At 39.9% G+C, this 25,240-nt stretch overlaps 3 protein-coding genes across 4 annotated transcripts in view; 2 read left to right on the top strand and 1 right to left on the bottom strand.

The window, feature by feature from the left end:
- Positions 1-12,173, bottom strand: part of unc119b (unc-119 homolog b (C. elegans)) — a 28,643-nt gene extending 16,470 nt beyond the window's left edge. For both annotated transcript variants that reach the window (XM_034682821.1, XM_034682820.1), the window contains exon 1: positions 11,358-12,173. In XM_034682821.1, the coding sequence (XP_034538712.1) occupies positions 11,358-11,616 (259 nt within the window). In that variant the 5' untranslated portion in view covers positions 11,617-12,173. The remainder of the gene's footprint in view (positions 1-11,357) is intronic.
- Positions 12,174-18,186: 6,013 nt separating this feature from the next.
- On the top strand, positions 18,187-20,195 carry LOC117813068 (beta-crystallin A1-like). The gene is made up of 6 exons (XM_034684136.1): positions 18,187-18,255; positions 18,532-18,593; positions 18,711-18,829; positions 19,115-19,256; positions 19,343-19,485; positions 19,614-20,195. The coding sequence occupies exons 2-6, from the start codon at positions 18,555-18,557 to the stop codon at positions 19,759-19,761; spliced, it is 591 nt and encodes a 196-aa protein (XP_034540027.1). The 5' UTR covers positions 18,187-18,255; positions 18,532-18,554; the 3' UTR covers positions 19,762-20,195.
- A 1,236-nt stretch (positions 20,196-21,431) lies between these two features.
- Positions 21,432-25,240, top strand: part of LOC117813163 (Golgi SNAP receptor complex member 1-like) — a 38,797-nt gene continuing 34,988 nt past the window's right edge. Inside the window, exons 1-5 of the mRNA XM_034684282.1 lie at positions 21,432-21,558; positions 23,597-23,708; positions 24,281-24,356; positions 24,522-24,629; positions 24,761-24,852. Coding sequence (XP_034540173.1) covers positions 21,516-21,558; positions 23,597-23,708; positions 24,281-24,356; positions 24,522-24,629; positions 24,761-24,852 — 431 coding nt within the window. The 5' untranslated portion in view covers positions 21,432-21,515. The remainder of the gene's footprint in view (positions 21,559-23,596; positions 23,709-24,280; positions 24,357-24,521; positions 24,630-24,760; positions 24,853-25,240) is intronic.

Raw genomic sequence — 25,240 nt, forward strand, 5'->3', positions numbered from 1 at the left:
TCCCACAACTGGGAGATTTAAAGTGTCACAGCAGCAAAGTAGATAATGCAAAACAGTATAAAGTAAACAAGAGCATATAAAATAGCTATTATTAACCCTACTGTTATGTTCGTTTCTCTGAAACAACAATAATGTTCCTAGGTCATTTTGACCCGGAGCATATTCAACCATTCAAAAGTATCAAAACCCCCAAAAATCCCAATACACATTGTTTTTTAAATCTAATTTTTAACTCCATTACTAAGCATTTAAATCAAGATTTAGTCTATTGGTGTTCTTTAATTCTCACAGATCATGGTTCAATGAGGATAACTCACTCGTTTTACATTAAAATGAATTCTAAAACTTTTTTTAATACTTTTTCAATATACATTGGAAAGCCTTAAAGGCACTATGAGGAGTTTTGAACTGGCTGAGAAACAGACTGAAAATGATACTGATGCCTCTTTATGACCTTCAATAGCAAACAAGTCCATCAGCAGCAACACTGGCACCTTCTCTGTTGTAATTTTAAATGCCTGAAACCGCCCTGGGAGGGTAGGTGCCAGACCAGATGATGGACATCTCGCTTCAGAAACAGCCTTTATTTGACTGTTTTCATGGAAAATAATCACATTCCCTGATAAAGTTGACTGTTGAAGACAACAGGATGAGGCTTTTGTTGAAAACACTACTTTTGCATGTGTAGGACAAGAGATAAGAGGTATCGCTTTACTACTAAGAGGATATCCATTTGTCGACAAGGGGGGCGCCAGAATCGATACAAAACAAAAGTTCCTCACAGCAGCTTTAAATATAAATACAATAGTTTTACAAGACATTTTATTTTACATTTTGAATTATTATTTTTTTTTATGAAATTATGTTGTTAAATTAACACTGTCACATGCTGCCCAGATTTTTTATGCTGCATTTAGCTGGTTTGGAAGGCATATTTTGCCTAAATAGACCTTAAAAAGGGTCAATTCGACCCGCAACATAACAGGGGGGTTAAAAAGTTATTAGCAATTAAAACTAAAGAAAGTAAAATAAGCATATCTTAAGAAATTATATACACAACTAAATTAGTAAAATAAAAAGTACATTTTAATCTGTATTGAAAAATTCAAAAAGTTATGGTTAGTGCGGCAGTATGTGGTATTAACATAGACTGTATAAAATATGGACGTAGTATCCGTGACGTCACCCATCTGTTCCTGAGAGCTGTTTTGAAGCGAATCGACGGCAGCAGCCATATTGGTAATGCGGAACTCAACTAGGCAGAGTGTGACGTAGTGTGAGTCTCTTAGCCAATGCCTGTGTGTTCCCGACCGGGAGTCACGTCAGTCATGTCCTTATTTGGGCAAAACTCGTAATCTTAATATCTTCTTAACCGTCACGTTAGAAAAAAATTCACCCCCCGTACAGTGTGTGCCATTAGAGAGATTAGCGTTGTAGGGCCAAGCCGTTTTTTGAACCAGGCTGTAAACATGTTTATTAATGCGGCAAAGATCGTCTTTTTCCCATTCATATCTATGTGGTTTCCGGTGTTTCTGCAGCCAGCCTCAAGAGGATTCTCGATGTATTGCAGTTTATAGCACTTCCGCATTGGCTTCATCGTTTGAGACCGGAGTTTGCCGCTTGGGTATTAAGCAAGAAAGAAGCCATTTAAATCTAGAAAAACTAGATCACTAACAAACAAGCAACAATATAAACTATCTTAAAATAATTATGGAATTATATCCAGACATTATGTGACATTAAGACATGTCACATACTGTAGAGTCATTCTGTATTTCACTTTGGCAGAGGACGATAAAGTCGCCTGCAAACAAGACAAGTCCAGACATGACGAGGGGCAGAGCATGCATGTATTTGCTACCAGTGTAAGAGCTCACTTTGGGTGGGATGTCTTAATGCACTTCTGTCGTGCGACAGGATTCACTTGCTGACACTAAATTAAAATCAACAAGCTCCCTTCGTCGTTCCTTTATCTCCGGTGTATTGATGCTGGCCACAAATGAAAATGAAATTTAACACCTAGAATTAAAGTAGTGAGAATTACACCTGCTAGAAATAAGCATGTAAACCATGTTAGTTAGCATGCTGACCGCTTTAAGCTATGATGACAAAGTACAGCTTTACATAGCCTCTTGCATGAAACACCAGAACAAGGATGATAACCTTAGAGGTCTTGTCAAGAACAAAACTTGCTAACACATGTAGAGACACGAAGAGCATTTTAAAGTCGCATCATTTGTCTTTTTTAAAACAAGCACTTCACAAGTAGGAAATTTAAAGAGTTTGTTGAGAATCAATTTTAGATTACAGCATAAAAAAGTTAGTGCATAAAGCCAGTTGTTTATGTGTGTTTCAGTGCAGTGATTAACACACACCTCTGTCAGGTGTGATTCAGCTGCAGGTTATTTCTGCTAACCTGGCATGACATGAACAACTCAATTTATCCTCCACGAGTCATAAGCTTCCCTTCAGGTCAGGGAGTGCATCTCTACTGTAGCTCCTGTACCGCTTGACCTCTGCCTTGTCTCTGGCATCCAACCCTGGAAACTACACACTTCGTCCCCGGCCCTCGTGCTCACCTCACAGCTGTGGTTAGGGACTGGAGTGGCAGGTCAGAGTGAGGTGAACATGGAATCAACATACAGATAAGATTGTCTCATTACAGACAATCAAGGGTCTGATATATGTCGGTGTCACACACTGACATTATGAGCTGTCCTGTATTTCATTCCAACATGGACCAATCCATTTTTTTCAGTCCATGGCGAATATATTTTCCTGTATCTGATTTTATTTCTGTTTTAAAAACTCCATTCTAGCATATATTGGTAGACAGATGAAGGCACTTAGGCCAACACAGCTCAGATGGACTAATCCGGTTTAGTTCAATATATGAAGGCAAATCCAACTAATCAGTGGAGGGAGGGGGGGAGGGTTTAAAGAAGCAAGGAGAGGGGGATGGCGTAAATACAACAATTCTTAAAAGAGTCGTGACCACCTGACTCCCAACTGTTGAGACGATAAGAACCAAATCATAAATCATAGGACTCATTGAGCTCCTCTTAAACGCTGTGTCCTCCACTTTACAACATTTCTCATACCAATCCTATTAACCTTATAAACTGCACTTGTAGAGGGGATGTCTCCTTGAAGGTCTCAGTTGAATCACGGACTGCTTCATTTGAGAGAGAAGATCTTCAGCAGCTAATCCCATCTTAAACCTTCCTCTGATTTTTCTGTTTTGCAGTGGCACAGCGCTGATAATAAAAGTAACATCTCATTACTTTGGCTCCCCTGATGTCACTAGTGATGTGAATTAATTTGTTATAGTCGACGACTTCTGGTAAATGGATCCCCTGTGAAATTCTTCAAATGTTAAAGATCTTTTTAGTTAATTTCAAGCCTAAAGTGGGACTTTGAGGAACTTCTCTTAGCACTTCTGCATTGGCTTGATTTCTCAATTTGACACTTGTATTTGGCTGGCTAGATGGATTCAGATGTATTTATTTGTGGCAAGTATATGAGATGGTTGCTACTTGCATGCATTGCAACCTGGTATATTTAGACACAGTCCAATCCACTCCACTAACAAGGAATACTATTTTGTTTTTGGTTAATGAAAGCAGCAACTTCAGGCCGCGAGCATTAAGCCAATGCTGAAGTGCTGGAAAACTGCAGTTCCTCGAGTGTCCACTTGAGGCTGGCTCCAAAAGTACCACAAACCACATACACACCCATTCAAAGAAGACGATCTTTACAGTAGAAATAAACATGTTTACAGCCTGATACAATAAACGGTTTCAGGCACACACTTATTACTCAGCAGTCTAGAAGATATTAAACTTAGAAGTTTTGCCCAAATAAGGTCATGGCTGACTTGGCGGGAACACTGTAGCTGTTAGCAAGGAGGCTCAAGGCCCGCTTCTTTACCTCACACTAGCTCGACAGAAGTAAGGTTGAGTTCAGCATTTACAATATGGCACCCACTGATGATCGGCTTCAAAACAGGGCTTCAGAAACAGATGAGTGACATCGTAGATACTACGTCCTTTTATTATACAGTCTATGGGTTAATGTATCATGCATTGAGGAAATGAATATTCAATTTAATACACTTACAATTAAAACTGGAGGACATACACACAAAATGTGGCAAAATAGTTTCCTAAAGAGGAGCTATTGGCAGGTCAAATTTAGTTCAGTATCAAATTTGATAAGCTTTAAGTATTCCACAATGGAATGTTAGCATGCTGTTCCAACGCAATGCGTGTTAGCATTGTGATTTTAGCGGGTTAACTTCCTGATTTTAGAATGTAGCTCAGAGCATCCTCACAGAGCTGCTGGCATGGATTTTAGTCTCCTTTTTCAGTTGCATGTTTCAGCATGTTTGTGCTTATATATTGAGTATAAAGTAAACACACTTTGCTTTCTAAAAGTATATGGTAGAGGCAGAAGTTGTATTATAATTAACATCTACAAAAATGTTACATTTATTGGTTAAAAAAGAATTAACTCAACAATCCTGCAAAGTTTTCTGACTTTTTTCACAAAATGTTGACTTGAAAGAATTAAATAATGAAGAATGAAAAATAAAACACATCTCTAAACTACACTTTGATCAGATTGCATGATATATTGTCCCTTGGAGCTACCATATTACTAAAAAGCAAACTTGATATGTAACAGTTTCCTCCCCTGAGCTCTCTGTGATTCATTTTAAAAGCATGCAGAGAGGATGACGCATCCTTCACTGCCTTACAGACCTGAATTCGCCTGCTGATGAACACTGCATCATGGCAACAGTGCTGTGATCAAATAATAACGGGGAGAGTTTCAGAATCAGAAGAAGTAAAATAAGTACCAGATATTAGACACCAAGCTTATCTAGATGGCAGACATGTAAGGTCAAAAAGCAGTCTGAGGTTTTGTTTGTTCTTTCTCAAATTATACGACCCACTATCATCTTAAAATGACCCCGATGAGCAAATATAGTTAGCTTGGTCTATCACCTACTTCTCTTTTTAACTTCACAGCTCAGAGCATTTATCTACGTCTCATCTTCACCAGCACGCTGCTTTAAAAACACACTGTGGGGCTGAGTGGGTTATTTGAGCTCTGGAGGCTTTTAAAGACCTTGTGGGCTGTCAAACAGTTCATTCTCACAGATCATCAAGCGGTTCTTCTGCTTTCACAACAGAGACCATTTTCACACAGTCTGGTTTGTACTCTGTCTGTCACACAAACACAGCTGTGGTCTTTTTAAAGAAACTCAGGAAATGTTATTCAAAGCTGTGAAACTGCCTCAGTGGGTGTTACTGACAGGGTTTTTAAACGCATGTTGTTTCTCTCAGATGGATGGAATTTAGCCAAAGACTGAACAGGGTTTTCGGTTCATCTTTTAAAACGCAACGCAGGAAATATGATGCCACAACAGCACTTCACAAATATACTATATACTGTTTTAAGATTTTTTATGTGCTTCTGAGAGAACAGTTGTCCTCCCAACTGTCCAGACGTCCAGGAGCTTCTCTGGGTTCCACAAACCTCACCTTGAACCCAGGAATGAACCAATCAGATGTTCTTTTTCTGTATCTCAATAATTCAGACTGTAAATTTATCTAAAAGGAGAAAAAAGACAAAGTAATGACAGCCCATATATTCAAAAGGTCAAAGGTCATCTTCAGTCTGATGTCATTGTGTCCTGAACAAACTCAGGAGTAGAAGGTGAGATAGTAAACCCATTATACATCCTGTAATTGGTGACACTCATTTTTGATGCTCACTTTAAAACTCTGCTAGTTGTTCAGATGCATCTACTCTTCTTTTTTACAATTTGTTTCTTTCTAGCTGAAACATACATATGTATCATTTTTACTTCTAGATGATGTTAGACTCAGCTTTTTCTGACCAAGCGTGCGAACACAAACAAGAAATGTGACGGTCTCTGGTTTCAGTTAACCTTAACAAACTGAAACATGGCAGTTCAGCAGAAGCTGTGATATCAGGGTCAATTCAAGGTTGTTTGGAGTGTGAATGTTGAAGTTAGGTTAGTAACGATAGAAGTAGAGGGATAAGACCTGTTTAAACCGGTCTTAAAATATGAAGCCAATGCTGAAGTGCTAAAAACTGCAGTTCCTCGAGTGTCCACTCGAAGCTGGCTGCAGAAACACCAGAAACCACATACACACAAATTCAAAGAGACGATCTTTACAGCAGAAATAAACATGTTTACAGTCTGGTACAAAAAACAGTTTAGGTCTGAATAGCTCATTTCTCTCTCTGCACACACTGCACAGGAGTGAATTTATTATAACTTGTTATTTTTGAAGATATTAAACTTACAAGTCTTGCCCAAATAAGGGCATGGCTGACTTGATTGACAGGCGGGCACACTGTAGCTGTTAGCGAAAAGGCTAAAGGCCCGCATCTTTACCTCACACTAGCTCGACAGAAGTTAGGCTGAGTTCAGCATTTCCAATATGGCACCCGGCAAATTGAATTTTGAACTGGACTCTACACACAATAAATGTACCACACAATAAAAAAAAACTTGTTTTGGGCTGCATTCATCAAGCATGCATTGTGGACCGATTTGAGTAGCATAGTAACTCTTAATTCAAACACTCTGTAACTGTGTTATCAAGGAATCTAACAAGTTGATGATTACTTGATGATTAAGGTCTCATATCAGATAAATGATCAAGACATCCCTATAATGTACCAAATGCTAAATACTGCACATATCATCTACAGATTGCCACTTTAATGATATGTCCCAATTTTATGTCATACATGAAATATACTATAAAGCTTAAAGAGCTATTTTTTCACACTTTCAGACTTTTATAAACAAACTTAAGCAGGAAAAAACTGTATTAATCAGGTGAATCTACAAGATATCTTCCAAAAAACATTTGTCTTTTAAAGCTTTTAAACTAACAATTATTTTACAAGGAAAGGGAGAAATCCTCTTTTTTGAGAAGCTGAAATTGATTTTTAAAAACTGACATTTTCACCTGTTTTTCTTGCATTGGAATAAAAAACTCAAGCGAACACTCAATGCTTCATGTTTATGGCTGTCAAGACCGTCTTCTTTCTCTCAGCTGACTTATTAATCAATCAATCAATCAATGCACCTCTAAATGGAACAGAAATATAATGCTGAAACAATCTGCCAGTTGCAGAGAAATGAGATTCTGCAGGGAAGCCTGTCAGTCGGCATCAAGGGCTGTGATGAGTCCCACTCCGACTCGACAGATTAAGACTCAGCTAAGAGCATAAGTTTGGATCAGATCAGTCAATTTAACAGAAGGCTGGCTCTGTTTCTGCAAATCTTCATCAGGCTCTGCAGCTTGCTTTGATTAACAGATGGAGCACTAAAGGATTCCCGGCAACTTTAAAGTCACTTTTCTCAGAAAGTTTTCTGTGCTGTCAGAAATCTGAGCTGCAAACAAACCAACACTGAGGGACAAGTGTTCGACTCAGGAGTGTTGTCAGAGATGTGTTAAGAACTGTTGGCTATGCATCATGCCACTTAGAAAGGGAATCAATTTCAGCCACTTGAGAATGTGCAGCGGAGAGAGACAGCAGTCACGGACAGCAGGGCTTCAGGTTCTCAAGAGAGGGCTCTGGTTGTTTCCTGCTTTGTTTGACCCCCCCAGTTTGAGAGCTCATATGTCCATTTCCCTGCATAGAACTACAAACTGTCCTGTTCAACACAGAGGGGAAACAAGGAAAGCAGAGAAGGAAGTGTGTGGGAGGAGAGACATGCAGGCCCTGCTGCCTGTAACCACAGGGAGATGCTTCACGTTGCCTTAGTGATTCCATCATGCATCTACGTTACTGTGGTGATTCACACGTGCCTCCTCCTCCTCTTGCCTCCTGCGATGACGCTGCGAGGTAGGAAAATGAGAGTTTCCTCGACCATAATAAGGACCAGCGTGGGAGACAGAGTTCTTACAATGTTCCTGTTCAGCTGGACACAGATCCTCACAAAGACTCACTCAGTCATGGCTTCAACAACTGCAGCCTTTTGCAGATCAAACCAAACACGTGCCCACTTCTATCATGTTAATGTCCCCTCTTTACCTCCTCTATCCCTCTCTCCAACTCGGTCTCAGTAGATGTGTGTCTAACATGAGTCTGGTCCTGCTGGAGGTTTCCTCCTGTTAAAAGGAAGTTTGTCCTTGCCACTGTAACTTGCTAAATGCTGCAAAGTGTTCTGCTCATTGCCAGTTTGCCTACTTCTCTTATCAAAGTCAGTTCCTCTTCACTTTGCTTCGCCTCTCTCCCTCCAAGCAAAATTAAAACTCAGAACCTGTCTCCCCTGCACACTCGCATCAACAAGTCCTGGAAACAGCGATGGCAAGCAGCGCTGCCAAGGAGGAGGTGGTTGGTGAAGAAGCAAAATATTGGCCTGTTAATTGGAGATGGTGTGGGTTTAAAATATCTCTCTCTTCATCTCCCTCTATCCCTCTCTCCAACTCAGTCTCAGCAGATGTGTGTCTAACATGAGTCTGGTCCTGCTGGAGGTTTCTGCCTGTTAAAGGAAGTTTGTCCTTGCCACTGTAACTTGCTAAATGCTGTTCTATTTTATCTCTAAAAGTCTGCAGTTGTTAAAGCCATGACTGAGTGAGTCTTTGAGCTTTTTTAAAGTTATTAAAGTATGTTTTTTTTCCTCAGCCCCCACAAGGCTTGGCTTCTTTGTTGGAACTCCAGCCAGCATCTCCTCACAGGGACTGTATTACTGTTGCGAGCATGCAGCGAGACTCTTCTCTTACAAGTAATGGTGACTAAGCAGCTGGTACCTTGGGTCAGTTTTTTGCATTTGTTTAAAGCCACCCTGTCCCAAAGTTGCAACAAAACCATGACTTTGGCAACATGATAAGCCACTACTTCGGTAATATCACCACCTTTTCTTTTTTACATAAGGCACTACACGGGTAAATGAAGCTTTAAGCGTGGATTGTTTTGGTACAGACGGCTGCAAAGGCTTCACTTTCTGGGTTGCAGAGGGACATTTAACACACCTGCTTTTGCACTATAGTGCTGTCGTAAATGCATTAAGAGAGTTGTTCCAAATCACAACAAATGTTACCTGAATACTCTTTACAAACAGAGCAGGTCTAGACCTACTCTGTTATATCATTAACAAAGACCCAACATCAAGACTGGATAAGATCCAGTCCCATCTTACAGACAGGACTCAGTCTGATCTCATCCTAATCCACCATGAGCAGAGCACTTTGCAGCATTTAGCAAGTTACAGTGGCAAGGACAAACTTCCTTTAACAGGCAGAAACCTCCAGCAGGACCAGACTCATGTTAGACACACATCTGCTGAGACCGAGTTGGAGTTGGAGAGATGGATAGATGTAGAGGAAGAGAGTGAAATTTTCAACCCATACCATCTCCAAATAAGCGGGCCAATATTTTGCTTTTTCACCAACCACCTCCTCTTTGGCAGTGTTGCTACAGTCTGTCTTCATGTTGTCACTGCATACAGGACTTGTTGATGTGAGTGTGCAGGGGAGAGGCAGGTTTTTGAGTTTTAATTTTGATCAGATGGAGAGAGGCGAGGCAAACTGGTGGCTCTACAGAAGAAGCATGATGTTATTTCCTTGCAGCATGAAATATCTTGTTGAAAAAAACTTGATAAATCACCCAGCTCTTACTCCTAAGTACAAATACTAACCCACTTAAAAAAATCCAAACAACCCCGTTAATCTCCCATTCCTCACAAAAGACCAGTTTAAGGCCATTAGAGGAAAGCAGCAGGCTCGACAGTGAGAGCCAGCAGAGGATGTTCTCCTCGCCGTCTCAGAACGTTGTGTTCAGACTACATCGAGCAAACAAGATCTCATTCCTCATTGTGACTCAAACTTTCAGTATTTAAGAGCTGAATGAAAACAATAAGGAAGCAACGGAAAAGTAGGAGATTTAAGAAGCAGGATTTGAGTGAAGGTGTCTTTGACGTAAGAACGGGACGGTCACACGTGTTAGCTAAACCGGTACATAACCGTCAAAAGAAGCACTACGTGAGTTACGGTGACCAATCACTTTCTAAAATAGCTTGGAGTACATCCAGCGCAGTGTTTGCATGTAACCACTCTCTGTAACGCCCAATGTAACCGTGTTGTGTAAGTGAGGTATTACGCCGGCCTTTAAATAGTCCAATGCCCTGCTGGCCACCTGTTAGCTAACTGCTGCTCTAAGAGCTGAGGTGGAGATGGGAGTAGGTGTTCCTGTGCACACAAGAGCTTACTGCCAGCCCTGTTTTTCTCTATAAGAGGCTTGATTTAGACATGTTTGGACATGCAACATATTACAAAAGTGATGTCATTGAGTAATAATGTAATGTGATCAGCAGCTTTTTTTAGTGTCACATAATAAAGAAGCAGAGTGAGGAGATCAGAGTGTCCTTCAGGTGCAGGTATGGTGGTTAAAATGTGGCTGTAAAGGCTCTTAGTGATGCAAACATTAATTGTTTGTTTACAACTGAGTTTAAAGTGTGTCTACACCTCGGCTGTACATGCTTTATGAGACAGTAAATGATGCATTCAGGTGCATTTAAAATATTCTGAAATGTCAAAAAGGGCCACAATTTAGAAAATTGGATGCCAAATTATTTGCCACCTGGACACTTCACATTTAAGCTTAAGTTACTTCCACAAAATGCATGACTGATACTTTAATATGACACTTTTACTGATTAAATATCTCTAAATAATGTCCAAATATGCTCTTGCGAGGATTTATATTGTTTGCACCTTTACTTGGATTTTGACAGAGATTGATCATTATTTCTTTAGTTTTAATATTGCTTCTTGACTGTAAGTAATGAAAGTTATTGCATTAAAAGTTATAGCTTTACTCTCCTGTTATGTCCTGTAAGAGTTCATTTGAATGTAAAGCTACCAGACTGCAGAACTGACCTGCAGACTTCAGTTTCAGCATTTTTAGTTAAACACTAAAGACACCTGGGTAAGTTTTTGGACAACCAACACAACTGCAGCTCCTAATCCTCCTCCTAAAACCATCCAAAGGTGAAGAACTGCTCCTCAATACTCTCTCAAATGTAAGAAGCCACTCCATTGTTCTCTGCTGGACTGAACCTCCTCATAACTCTGCCTCTCAGGTTATCCAGGGCTGCCAAGATGTCAATAAAGCAGCTTCAAAACGCACGTGCAGCCAGACAAGGTGGGCGACCCTTCCCAAAAGAGGGGGCTCTGTGATACCTCACCATGTGTTATAGGATGGGGCCTGTATACATTACATAAACAAGGGGGACTCTGTAATGACGTGAACCATGACTCATCCAGCAGCTGAGATCTCAGCCTGCCTTCAGCTGAACTTACTCTCTGTGATCTTCTGCAAGCCCAGCACATCCTCAGGAGTGATCACCGCGCTGGCGAGCAGGTCCTCCTCCGTGGTCACCGGGACTCCCACGTCTGCCGAGTTGCAGCCCTTCTTCACCTTCATCGCCGCCGTGTGCGTCGGACTGCCGTTGCTGGTGCTGTCTGCGCCTCCGGTGTCTCTGGCCGGATTAGTACCGGCAGGCTTCTTAGCACTCTTTGGGTCCTGGCTGCTGCCTCTACTGGTACAAGAATAGCTCATTCTCCGCTCCTCCTCCTCCCCCCTCTCCTAACCCAGGGCACTAAGATACTAAAGAGTTGCCTCCCTCTCCACCCTCCCTCCCTCCCTTCCTTCCTCGCCGAAAGGATGCACAGTTGGTGTCTGTTATCCCGTGCTTAAATCCAATCCGCGGCAGTCTGTCTCGAGGTTGCATGCAAACAGTCCGGGTTACCGTTGGATGGATGAGAGATGCGCAGAGGGGGCTGGTTTTGGATCTCTCTGTGCGCAGCAGCTCGCACAGACGTAGATGCGGTTGTGTCAGTCTGTAGGCTGCAGCAAATAATGCGCTGGGTTTGAAATTGGACAAGAGGAGGCAGATGGCTGTGGCTGTCTGGGAGGGGGGTGTGTCTCAACGGCAAGCAGACGCCCCCCAAACAGCGTCCTGAGCGCGTCTGGTCCCCGAGCGCACAATCAGTAACCGACCATGGCGCGCAACAATCAAACATTACTATATCTCAGTGGTGTGAAAGCTTCCCTTGGATTTTACTGAAATAAGAACAAATAATAAAAATAAAAACTCCCCACATTTCATATTACTGTCCTCCTCACACTCTATACAGAGAAACATTTAGCAGACAATTATATAGTCAACTGAAGATGAGGCTTAATCCTGATTGGATAATTGATTGAACAGAAGTTTAAATCTATTGGATGATGTATCCAGACGTCGGATACCACGCCCCATCTTCTCTTGACTGAAGAAGAGAGACAGGAAATAAAACAACAATGATGATGGTCTCTTTTCTAAAGATGAATAAAATGGTTTCTCACCTGTGTTTATAACTTATTATTTTATGTTATATTACATTATTATTGTAACTACAACTCATGATCATATTACATACCCATATTTATTTTTACTTATTGCTTAATTTGTCATTACCAACCATAATCACACCATGTCAACCTGTCACTACTGAAACATTTTTAATACTGCCTGTAATGACTTATATTTAAAATCCATTGTAACATTGTATATATCTAAATTGTATTGTAGCTTTATTTATCTATGTTTTAAATTTTTACTTATCTTATTTTATTTTATTTTACTTATTGAAACTTCTTCTTGATTGTACTTATGTCTGGGTTGCTGTAACAACTGAATTTCCCCCCCCGGGGGATCAATAAAGTAATATCTCATCTTATCTCTTATCTTAAAGGTGCAGTGTGCAGTATTTAGCAGCATTGAGCTGAACAGTAATGGAACATATTAATAATACGTTTGTTTAAATTAGTGTTTAATCACCTGAATAGAAAGATTGTTTTGTGTTTTTAACTTATTGTGAGCCTTTTATATCTTCATAAGGAGCGGGTCTTCTTCCACAGAGGCCGCAATCCTGCATCACCATGTTGATAGCACAGAACGGACAAATAAGTAACATACAGGTTTTGTATTTAGGGTGTTAAATGCACCTGAAATGCAGCAGTCATAAAACAAAGAAGAGGAGAGTGGTGCTTGTTTGCAAAACATTTCTGATGGTATTAACTGTACAAATGAAGGATCATACTCATGATGAGTCACAGGAGTTTCTTGAACGAGAAGGACACTGTCGCTTGGCCGACTAGAGGACTGAGCAAGAGAGCTTTGCAATCTAAAATCTGACTGCTGGATATCACTAAATATTCCCATTTCTACACACTGTACCTCAAAAACAAATGTTAAGCAATCAGAACTTTGCAGACAGGAAAAAGTGTCTTTTGTAAATGTTTTTAATACTAGAGAAGAGATGTGTTTGTTATTGAAATCTTAATTTAGCAGCTAAAGACTGAAATATTCATACCCAGGCTGTATATTAGAAGCACATCAAAGTGTGTTACCCACAATTTGAAAGAGACCATGTTTACAAAAATGTTTGTGATGTATTTTTATTTTTTTTAATTTCTATTTTTGGCCTTTTTTTATAGGACAGGTGGAGAGAGACAGGAAATGTGGGGAGTAGAGAGTGGGGGAAGACATGCAGGAAATGGTCGACCGGCCGGGAATCGAACCGGCGACCCCTGCAACGAGGACTGTAGCCTCTATATGTGGGGCGCTTAGACTGCTAGTCCACCAGCGCCCCGTTTGTGACGTATTTTGATTTTAATGTTTGACCCATGTCCCATCTGTCAACACGGAGGAGGCAAGCTTTATGACCTATACTAAAGCTGGTCAGTAGAGGGAGCTCCAAATGTTTGGCTTCATTTTGAGGGAGCTGTTATGCTATTCATGTTCATGTTTTCTATGTTTTGACAGTTTTCACAGATAAGAAAAAAGTAATTCCTGCAGTATCACTGGCAGGATTTTATTAATTAGTTAATTTACTTACTTATATTTATATATTTTTTAATTTTTAATTTTTATTTTTTTTAGTATTAATCTTTTATCCTATGTTGTTTTTATTCTTCGAAAATTTTATTCCCTTTTATTTGTCTTCCTCAAATTTCTCTTTTATTTTCTTTTACTATTATTATTATTATTATTATTATTATTATTATTATTATTATTATTATTATAAAAACCTCTACACGTGTTCTTAAACCAGGAGAGGAAACAATTCATTTTTTTCTGATATTGCTTTAGCATTAGACTTAATGTACATGACTCAGCATTTTTACACTAAGGTGTTACTATTTTTACTTAAACCTGAGCACATTCCTGAAGACATTAAAGCACCAGCTTACATCTGAAGCAGCATTATATAAGAACCAGTACAAAGAGCCATTCTTCATTTTAAAATCAAGCACTGTACTGTTGTTGCTGCATTTGATTCAGTTTATGATCTGAATGCTTGTGCCCTAAGCCTCCGACAATTCAGCCAAAACTGTGTTGAGGGTTTAGAGTCTAAGCTTAAGCTGCATCCTCAAACACCAAATCTATGTGACCTGAAATGAGTTCAGCTCTCATTGGCTGCTTTTTGCAGTCTTTATATTCACGGCAGTAGTCTCATGCAGGAAGTAGTCTAACCCAAGAATATTTCATTATAATGTGTCATTAAAAAATGGCAGGTTGGATTCCTCTCTCTCTCTCTCTCTCTCTCTCTCTCTCTCTCTCTCTCTCTTTCTCTCTCTCTCCCTCTTGATACATGACTCCCTGGAGGTCTCACTCACACACCTGCAGCAGTTCTGTGTGCCATGAAAGCTCCAGCGTAACAGCTGCAACTGCAGATAACAGCAGACACCACAACACAAAATCACAGTCTCAGACAAAGGCTGGTCTAAATGATATATTCAGAGACTTCAGGTCCACGTGCAGAGACGGGGAACCCAGCTGAGAGGTCGAAGTTATCCTGTCTATACATTCATTTGCAGTTACTGACCCTATTGAGCTGCAGGCATCATCAGAGTGCAGCTATCATCTTCCTCACTCATCATATGGAGCTGCAAACTCAGAGTTAATGTGGAAATGATGCACCCTAGAGGCCGTTGGCATGTAATGCAACACCAGTTTGTGATATTGACTTTGTTTTATTTTGGGTTTGATGAAAGCTTAAGAAAGACATAGAAGCATCTTTAATGATCAGGTTTACAATATTTTGATGGAAGACCCTTTAAGGTGGAGAAGAGTTGTGGTAGTTAAAGCTACTCACCGAATAAATCTACAGTCAGACGTTTCTCTGATGTGGAAGATGTTTTCAAGTTTCAAAGAAATCAGTAAAATCACAAAACAATATTTAAAATTGAAGTTCTCAAAAGTCCTCAAAGAAAAAAAGACACATTCAGAGATATTCCTTCAGGATGGATGTGTTAGTTGGAGCTTATTTATTTGTAATCAGTGTGAAAATGTGTCCTCTGTGTGTGTGTGTGTGTGTGTGTGTGTGTGTGATTCTCACGCCACACCACGTATAGAAGTGTTGATATGTGGACGAGTGCGAGTCGGCTATATGCTCCCTGTGGGCTCTTCACATCGGCCTGCTGAGTTTGCACGCCTTTTGTCACGTCTGAGCTGCTGCTGCTGCTATCATCAGCAGAAACACACACACACACACACACACACACACACACACACACACACACACACACACACACACACACACACGTATGCATGTCGTGTCCTCACACTCTGAGCTGAACAAATCCACTTTGATCAGGAATGTGCTCACAGAAAAGTTTTATTGTGACGTTATAAGAAAAAATGTCCCCATGTGTGTCCCTCTTCTGTGTCACAATCAGCGGACTACATGCACACACACAAACATTAACCCACATACACGCACACACACACTGACAGACAGAGAGTCTGGGCAGAGTGCTGACCTCAGTAAGCCATTCCTAAATGTTTATTGTTCGGTGCAGCTAGACGAGAGAGAAACTTACCTCTCTGATTTCACTCAACACCAGTTTCAGAGTGTATGAAAGCCTCTTTTCTTTGAGATGGCATGTTTCAGATCAATCAGAGTTACAAAAAGTGATGAAACTTGACTTTAGCTCCTTAGTTTGTCACACAACGACTACAATATGTCCTCTGTGTAATAATAACCTTTCACAGTTACCTGAAAGCGAAGCCTCCGACTGCAGCTCATCGCTTGATGCCAAATCACCATCACTCCTGCCAACAAGCCCGTCAGTCGCTGCCATCGCCCCTGCTAACCTTCATTGTTGATTTACTCACTTGTAAAGGTTTTCCTAAAATAGCAGCAGGTACGTTCATTCACAATTTAAAACCACAGACAAACACTGCACCAAATCCTCTGCTGGTGTTGAATCTGGCTTCATCTCTGAACACCCACCTGGTGTGCTTCCACGACTCAGCGTTCCTTCTGTAGCCAACAAACTTCTTCCTCTTCATCAAACATGGAGTCCAACATTTTTCATTGATTGATAAACACCCACAGTAAATGTCAAGGATTCAGTTTGTTCAGCTGTCATGAAACTTGTTCTTCAAGTTTCAGGAAATGATGTGAGCTTTGAAATGTCTTTTTGAAAGAGTGAACAGAGGGTGGAGACCAACTTTATTGACCTGAGTCTTGGCAAACAGGATGGTGATGTCTGATGAACAGGCTGTACATGTATCAGCAGAGAAACTCAGTGCATACAGTGACACTGTACAACACAAAATCTGTAACTTAAAGGTAAATGAACGTATCTGATCTGCTGAATGAGACGCTAAATATGTCCCTGATTGGAATAACTTTTAATTTGTTCTCATGAAAACACCGTTCATAGCTTGCTAACATGCATCCTTACATTCATAATTCATTCATAATGTTTTTTTGTTTGTCTTTTAAAGGTCCTGCAAGAGACCATAAACAAAAGAGTTATTGTCATTTTAAATACCTGTAACTGCTTTGAGGAAGTAGGTGGTGAAAAGAAAGCAGGGATAGATTTTTGTTTTACTCTTCTATAGGACAAAATCAGCAAACCTGTAGGAGGTGCCACTTTGTCCAAAGGGGGCGCCAAAACCTACACAGACAGAAAGTTCCACACAGGAGCTTTAAAGCCTAATTGATATCTCTGCATCAAATCGAAGACAAAGCCTACGGGCGTAGGTTCGCTTAGCTCCCATACCTACGTACGTAGCTGAAGCGCACTTCCTCCATAATGTAACTGCACATCGAATTGACGTGGACCACAAGCCCTGGGATTGGTCAGCTTGGCAGCATTGCATTTCCTGCATTTACAGCACCTTTGGGATCGTCCGTCCTCCGATGTCTTCCCTGTAATCATGTCTGTATGATAAATAGCAACATGTATCAGCTGTAAATGAACATTATTTACACACATTCTGAATCACTGTGAAAAAGTAAACAGAAAACATAGCAGGGCCGGAAACAGGCCAGAGAGACCACACTGCCCTCTAGTGTTTAGGGGGAGTATTGCTGCGCGACACGGACACATCGACGCACAATTAACTAGTGCTCACGTCCGCGTCGACCACTGCTGCGTAGGGTCGATGCAGACATATAAACCAGCCTTTCTGACATCTGACACAAAAACATATTATACAGAATCTTTCATCTATTGATGAGAAGTTAAATTAAATATGCATTTGTTTCTTCATGAGGGGATTTCAGTGAGCTTTATGGACATTCCTAGAGCTTCATAGGTTTTGATTTGAGGGGACAACATCATGAATTGGAATTACTTTGGCATTACTTTTTTTCCTCTCCCTCATAGTGTTTCTATATTTAGAGATTTGTCATGCAAATCTTTCCAGAAATGTATAAACTGTGGAATAGAGAGGAACATATCAAGGATGACATGATTATCAAAAGTGTCCTTTTACATTTGAAAACACGATATAGGTGGCCACTAAAAACAGCTTCTAATCCATGATGAGACCGAATATTGAAACCAGTTCTTTGTGTATAACTGACTCTGAGTTTCACACCCTGTATGTTTGTTTCATAATAGATCTATACACCGGACTGAAGGTTTTTTTCCTAACATATAGATTTAGCTCAGGGAGGTATGTAACGCAGCGTGCCCTCTTTGTGTTAGCATGAATCCCTGAGTGTCTGTGTGTGTTAACCCCTCTGTGGCTCACACAACAAAACAAAGGAGACCAAAGCAAACTGCTGACATGAGTCCAGGCGGTCCTGCCCCCCGGCCTCAGACACCCATGGGTGTATATATATACCCCCACACACACCGACCCTGCAGACCGTTCAGTGGAACACTCCGACACACCGCTCACCAGTTAGGGTAGGTTAAACTGGTCACAAGTACATCAAAGTCTCCCAAGCTGTATTGATGATGTAATGAGGGTTTCTGATGTAGTTTATCAAGAAACATGAGGAAGGCTTGATTTGTGTGCTTACTAAAAACCTTTACAACAAATTAAGAGGTTGTTTTAAAACTGGAGTTTATCCTCTAAGCTGATGTCAGAGATGTGGGAAAGCTAAGATGTAGCAAAAAGCACACAGAGGAGCTACAATGCATCCATCCTTACTCTTATTGTGTGTGTTTTTCCCCCCACAGATATAACTGAAAAAGAGGACAGAATGGCTCAAATAAACACCATGCCCATGGGCCCTTGGAAGGTAAGCATCCAGCTGCAGCATCCATAAGCGCATGAAGCTGCACACTGGTGTTACAGTTTTAGTTGCATCTCTTTGAGTTGTCTTCATCTTCATTCTTGCGCTTGTTTTTTTTTGCAGATCACCGTGTACGATCAGGAGTTCTTCCAGGGCAGGCGTATGGAGTTCACCGCCTGTTGCCAGAACATCATGGAGTGTGGTGTGGAGAACATCCGCTCCCTGAAGGTCGAGTGTGGCGCGTACGTATCCACCGATCATCGCTTTTGATTTTTGGATTTTAAGGGAAAGAGGAAAATAGTCAGTGACTCTGAAGATCAAGGAAAATATTGTGTCCTAAACCTGATCCGGTGCATCCAATTGCTAGTTTGGTATTTGTTCATCCAACAAATGTCTGATCATTCTACAGCTTTTGTTTATTAATAAATGATAACAAGCTCGAACTGTCCAGGAGATTTCAGATTTAATCCCCTTCAGTTTCCCTCCGTCCTTGGTTTCTGACTCTTGTATTCCCCTTATTCGTGCAGCTGGGTCGGCTACGAGCACTCCAGCTTCTGCGGCCAGCAGTTCATCCTGGAGAAGGGAGACTACCCTTGCTTCGAGGCCTACAGTGGCAGCAACTCTTACCGCATTGAGAGGATGATCTCCTTCAGGCCCATCTGCTGTGCTGTGAGTTCAACACACGACACAAACACCTCCGACTTCACTTCAGGGCTGAGCTTCATCCTAAACCTCATCTCTCCTTCTTTGCACAGAACCACAAGGAGTCCCGCATGACCATCTTCGAGTCAGAGAACATGCTGGGTCGTCAGTTCGAGCTGAGCGACGACTACCCCTCTCTGCAGGCTATGGGCTGGATTAACAAGGAGGTTGGATCCATGCACGTTCAGACTGGAGCGTAAGTCCATCATGATGATGTTTGAGAGAAGGAGAAACAGCACAGAGATCTTCTTTGGGTTCCTTCAGAGACTGTAAGCCATGTTGACTTGGTGTGGGTAGTAAGGGTCTTCTTGTTTGTCTCTGCAGCTTTGTGTGCTACCAGTTCCCTGGTTATCGTGGCCAGCAGTACATCCTGGAGAGCGACTGCCGCGGAGGAGAGTACAAGTGTTACCGTGAGTTTGGATCCCAGTCCCAGACTCCCCAGATTCAGTCCATCAGGAGGATCCAGCACTAAGAGGGGAGCACTTCATTCACATTTCCTCATCTCTTCTTCCTCCTCCACCTCCTCCTCTCCTTCCTCCTCCTCCTCTCCTCAAACCTCCATCTCACGGCTCCACCGGTCCTGCTAGTCTTAGCAGGATCCTGGGCCAGACTTCGGGTGCTTTCTGGTGTCAGTTGTTCACAGCACTTTTTTTTAAAGAATCATCACAAAAGAAAAGGAAAGATGTGAGAAAGACAGAAAACAGGAATGAGAAAAAGCTGAATCAGTGTGAAAGAGAGGCCTGTTCTGCTCAGGTTGGCTACAGAGCGATGAAAACACCTCCAACATTTTGCTCTCATTCATCTCCACCTTTGGTGGCATCATCATCCTCATCATCATCGTCATTGTCTGCAACATCAACACCATCACCAGTCTTGCTGTTACTGTGATATCCATGACTGCCTATGTTCAAGACGATGAATAAAGAGAATGAGCAAAAAACAGAGAGATTCACAAAGTGAGTGGTGTGTGCTTCAGTTACATGCTTATTTGTCTTCCTCCACTGATGCTTCAACACCACAGAGAGCAGCTCACATTTCAGAAACCTGACCATGAAACATTCACTTATTGAAGTTATGTAAAATCAACAGGCAGCAAGCCAAAGTACAACTGTGAGCCAACATCTTGAAAGCCTTCTGAAGCTTCTGAAATGAACAAGTGTATGCAATTTGAAATATAGGGAAAAAATAGTGCACATAAGTACGTCGGTATATCTGATTGATTGAATGTTGCAGCCTGGCAATGTTGGATCAAACATCAGCTAAGCTCAAAATGCTGCATCAGAGAGCAGAGAGCAACCGATACCAAAAAGCATAGATATTTAAAACAAAGAAACATGAATTAGTATGAACATGAATTTCCTTTAATGGAAAAGCTAATCATGTATTTTAATACAGAAAAAAAAATGCATTTGTGATGAGTACTAAGATGAAAAAGTAAAATCTGAAATTAGGGTACCAAATTCAACACACACTGAATGTTCAGCAGCTTTAAATTAAGATCAGTAGGATTGCTCAGGCTGTACATGAGGCTGACATATATTTAAATATACTCAAGAATCCAATTCAATTTGCTTTATTGGCATGAACAAAGACATGTTGTTGCCAAAGCACATAAGATTTATACACTTACATTACATATATATATTCATTACATATTATATCCCTTTTCTCTACCTGCACACATGTTGAAAGTTGTATGTTTCATTTTAAGCTGGAATAAAAAACTAATAGTTTTAAATTCAGGTTAAAAATTATGATTACAAGAATAACAACACCCACATAGGTCTACCAGAAATATATAAAGAAACAAAAATAACTTCAAACTTACACATTTATAATTATAAGAACCTATGTAAAGCTGATTGTGTTATATATTTTGGAAATAGTAAGTCTGATTTTATACTTTAAGTTTATTTTACCAAGAAAACCTCTATATATCTCTTTCTCTATGCAATTTAAATATATAACTTGTAATTTGGTGTCTTGTTTTGGTATATTATCATGATGTAGGGCTACAATTTACAACCATTTGTTCTCATTGAGTCTATTTACATAATAAATCAATGAGCTTTTGGACTTCCTTCCTGTGTGTCACTTATAAACCTCAGAATAATCAGTGAGTTTCCTCTCTGAGTGTTTCTAATAGAACAGCCGGAAACCACTAGAGGTCGCTGTGACTCAACAGGAGATTACGACAGGTACTTCTTCTTGACGGCTCGTGATGACATGTCAATAACAAACATGGCAACCAGCAGCGACTACTGGGAAGGTAAATCCCTTTCAGGATGATTTTTAACACAGTTAACAACATGTACTCTGTTTAATGTTCCTCAGTGACTCAGGTTAGACATATTTAACATTCTCAGTGATACCTGTCGAAGATAGATTGTATTTCTGAGGCAGTGAGGCACATTTAAGCTCTTTTAAGCTAACCTGTTAGCTCTGTTTGTTAACGTGGAACTTTAAAAAGTTATCCAGCCGTTAGCAGTTATTAACGGTTGGACTGATTCATCTCGTGCTCTCATCAAATCAACCGGAAGTGATTTAAAGTACTATTTTACTCTCTGAAGGAAGTAAACAAAGAAACTGTGTTCAAAGTTTTACATAAATCACTGTCTCACACTTCATAAAACTAATATAAAGTTAACGTTTTCATTCCTGGTCATTTTTTATTATAGGTCTTACTCATGTTATCTAAATGTTTTTAATTTTAATTTTATTTTACCTTTATTTTACCAGCAATAGTCCAATTGAGATGCAAAGTTTTTTTTACAAGGGAGTCCTGGCCAAGACAGCAGCATAACAAGTTTCACAAGGAGAACAAGACAACACATATAGTAACAACTAACAAGTAAATAATACATCAATTTATAAGCTAGCAGTGTTAAGCTTTATAACATGGGCACAAGTGGATCAGATGATCCATATCCTAGATTTTAAAATCCTCCAATCAAATTAAAGAATCCAGTTTCAGTTGACCTTGAAGCTCAGACCAGGATGATGGAGCCAGACATTAAAAGCACAGAGCGAGTCAGAGGAATGACAAAAATAATGTATCCATGGGACAGAAGATTACAGCCACTGACAACTTTAGGAGTCAATAAGGAGTATAAATAAGACGGCAGCTCATGGAGTACGGCCTTATAAAGAAAGACATACCAATGCTCCACCCTTCTGTTGTGTAAGGAAGACAAGCCTACCTTCTCATACAAGACACAGTGATGTTAGCCAAATCCTTAACCAGAAACAAACCGCGATGTTTGCAATCCTGGTCTTTTATTTCTGACCATAAAATCACTTAAACATCCACACATAATTCATTTATTATTTTGTTCAAATTTTAGTCACTTTTTAAAGTATATACTGACATATTTTAAGTTAATATTTATTCAGTTAATTTTTATTTAATTTATTTAATTTATGGTGGATTAATTCAGTTTTTATTTAGTTATTAATTATATCTGATACTTTCATGCTTTTTACAGATTACCTCTCAGAATTTTGATATTTTATTCTGTTTTACTTTGCTGTATTTTTACTTTTACTTTATTTTACTGGTTTAATCTTTTAGTGTTTCCTTATCTTAGTAATTTATTTTATTTTGGTGAGTTCTAACATCTTATTTTACCTCCAGCGTTTCATCAGTTTGTTCGTAGTCTTCTTTTTAATTTATTTTTAATTTATTTGTATTTGTATTCATTAATTAAAACAATTTTAATCAATTTATTTATTTTGGGATTGGGATTTGGGAATGGGGGGGTTGTCTTATTTTTTAGTATTTTTAATTTATCATTTTTGTATGTACAGCACTTTGTGTTACAATATCATTGTATGAAAAGCGCTTTAGAAATAAAATGTATTTTTTAATTTCTTAATTTTTGGGATTGGGTAATTGGGGGGGTCGTCTTATTATTTTTTTTTGTATTATTATTTTTTTTTCTATCATTTTTGTATGAACAGCACTTTGTGTTACAATATCATTGCATGAGAAGCGCTTTACAAATAAAGTCTGACTGATCGATTGACATAAGAACTCACACGCTCGTATTAATCCACAGCTACGTAATAACATCAACACTTTCCAGACATATCTAACACAGTTAAAGCAGCAAACTGGAGGCTGGGGCCAGATTAATCAACTCTTACTTGTCTCAGGATATGATGCATTCTCCTGTCTGCTCATGTGGCTGTTTAATATGATGTAGATTTTCTAGCTTTCTATGATATCTTCTGGTCAGAGACTCTATGTAATATCTATTGTAATCTTTAATCAAGTGTCCTAAGAGTTTCATTCTTCTCTCCCTCAGATTTGCGTAAACAGGCCCGACAGCTGGAGAATGAGCTGGATCTCAAGCTGGTCTCCTTCAGTAAGCTGTGCACCAGCTACAGCAGCAGGGACCAGCGGACAAGAGACAACAGGTCAGATTCTGACTTTCTCTGAAGTTGATATGAAAGTTTGAAGTTTTTATTTTATCATTGTGTCATACATAGAATCATATACCCAGCCTACATGGGTTTATAAGACACCATGAAGTCATGCAGTGAAGAGTCAGAGCGCACAGCACGATCATTCATTGTCAAGAAATAGAGGAAGAGCGGTCTAAGAGCCCCACATACAGAGGCTACAGTCCTCATCACAGAGGTCACCGGTTCGACTTCCGCCGTGACCATTTGTTGCATGTCTTTCCCCTCTCTCTCTGCTCCCCACATTCCCTGTCTCTCTTCAGCTGTCCTATTAAATGAAGGCGAAAAAGCCCCAAAAATATAACTTAAATAAAAAAGAAACAGAGGAAGAAAATGTAACAAAATAAAAATAGAGATGCAAACTACTTAAAGAGACTATGTTGTATTCTTTTTAGGCTTTTGAGACAAAATTAGTGAGCTTAATTTGATGTCTTCAACTCTGAGTAACTGGGTTGATTTAAAGGAATCAGTTTTGTAACTTCAGTTCTTTCTGTTTGGTGTTGATGCATCACTCTTTTATATTTCAGGTCTGATTCTCTCGGCTCTTCTCAAGACAACATGCTCGTGGCCATGACTACGGAGCTCGAGCAGCTTTTGTCAAAAGTAAGTCAGCTAACTCACACCTCCATGGTTTCTTACAGCAGAGATGGAAGGATTGTTTGAGCTCTGTTTAGTTTTAAAATCAATCTCCTCTAATAAAGATGGGCAATGAATATCCTATTAATTTAAGGTATGAAGTTGAGTTGTCATTATAATGTTTCTTTGCAGCTTTCAGCAGTCAATGACAAAATGGCAGAATACACAAACACTCCTGGACGTTCATCACACAACGCAGCGTTGATGCACACCTTACAGAGACACAGAGATATTTTACAGGTTCGTTTGAACTTTCTTTATTTTCAACATTTTCCTAACTTTGAATCTCTGGCTTTTTAAATTCACTTTTCCTGTTTTGGTCTTTTCAGTCTCGTCTTGCTGACCTTTATTTCATAATGTTCCCCCTGTAGGACTACACTAATGAGTTCCACAAAACCAAAACCAACTTCTTCAGCCTGAAAGAGCGAGAGGACCTGCTGGGTTCTGTTCACAGAGACATCGAGTAAGCACCTTCGCACATCTTACAGAGTGTTAGCAGATTCTACATAATCATCTTTCATGTTTGTCTTGTGCAGAACATTCGTTAGATACATGTACAAAACAAGAACTGTGCGACAAATGCATCTTCAACATCCTAACATGAGAACCTCTTTTTCACATGGGCGGGTTTTAAAGTCATCTATTTTGTCCAACAGTCTCTTGATGCTTGTGTTTTCCAATTAGAACAAATATTCCAGGGGTAAAGTTTTTCCCAATCCAGTTTCCCTTGTCGCTGCATATTTTGGACAAAAGCCGCCGCAATGTTTAGCAAAAAAGTCCACTGATACCTAGGGGTGAGTATTGGCAAGAACCTCATACTATACGCATCACAATACTTGGGTCACGATACG

This window comes from Notolabrus celidotus, chromosome 5 (assembly GCF_009762535.1).
Source record: "Notolabrus celidotus isolate fNotCel1 chromosome 5, fNotCel1.pri, whole genome shotgun sequence".
NCBI lineage: Eukaryota > Metazoa > Chordata > Actinopteri > Labriformes > Labridae > Notolabrus > Notolabrus celidotus.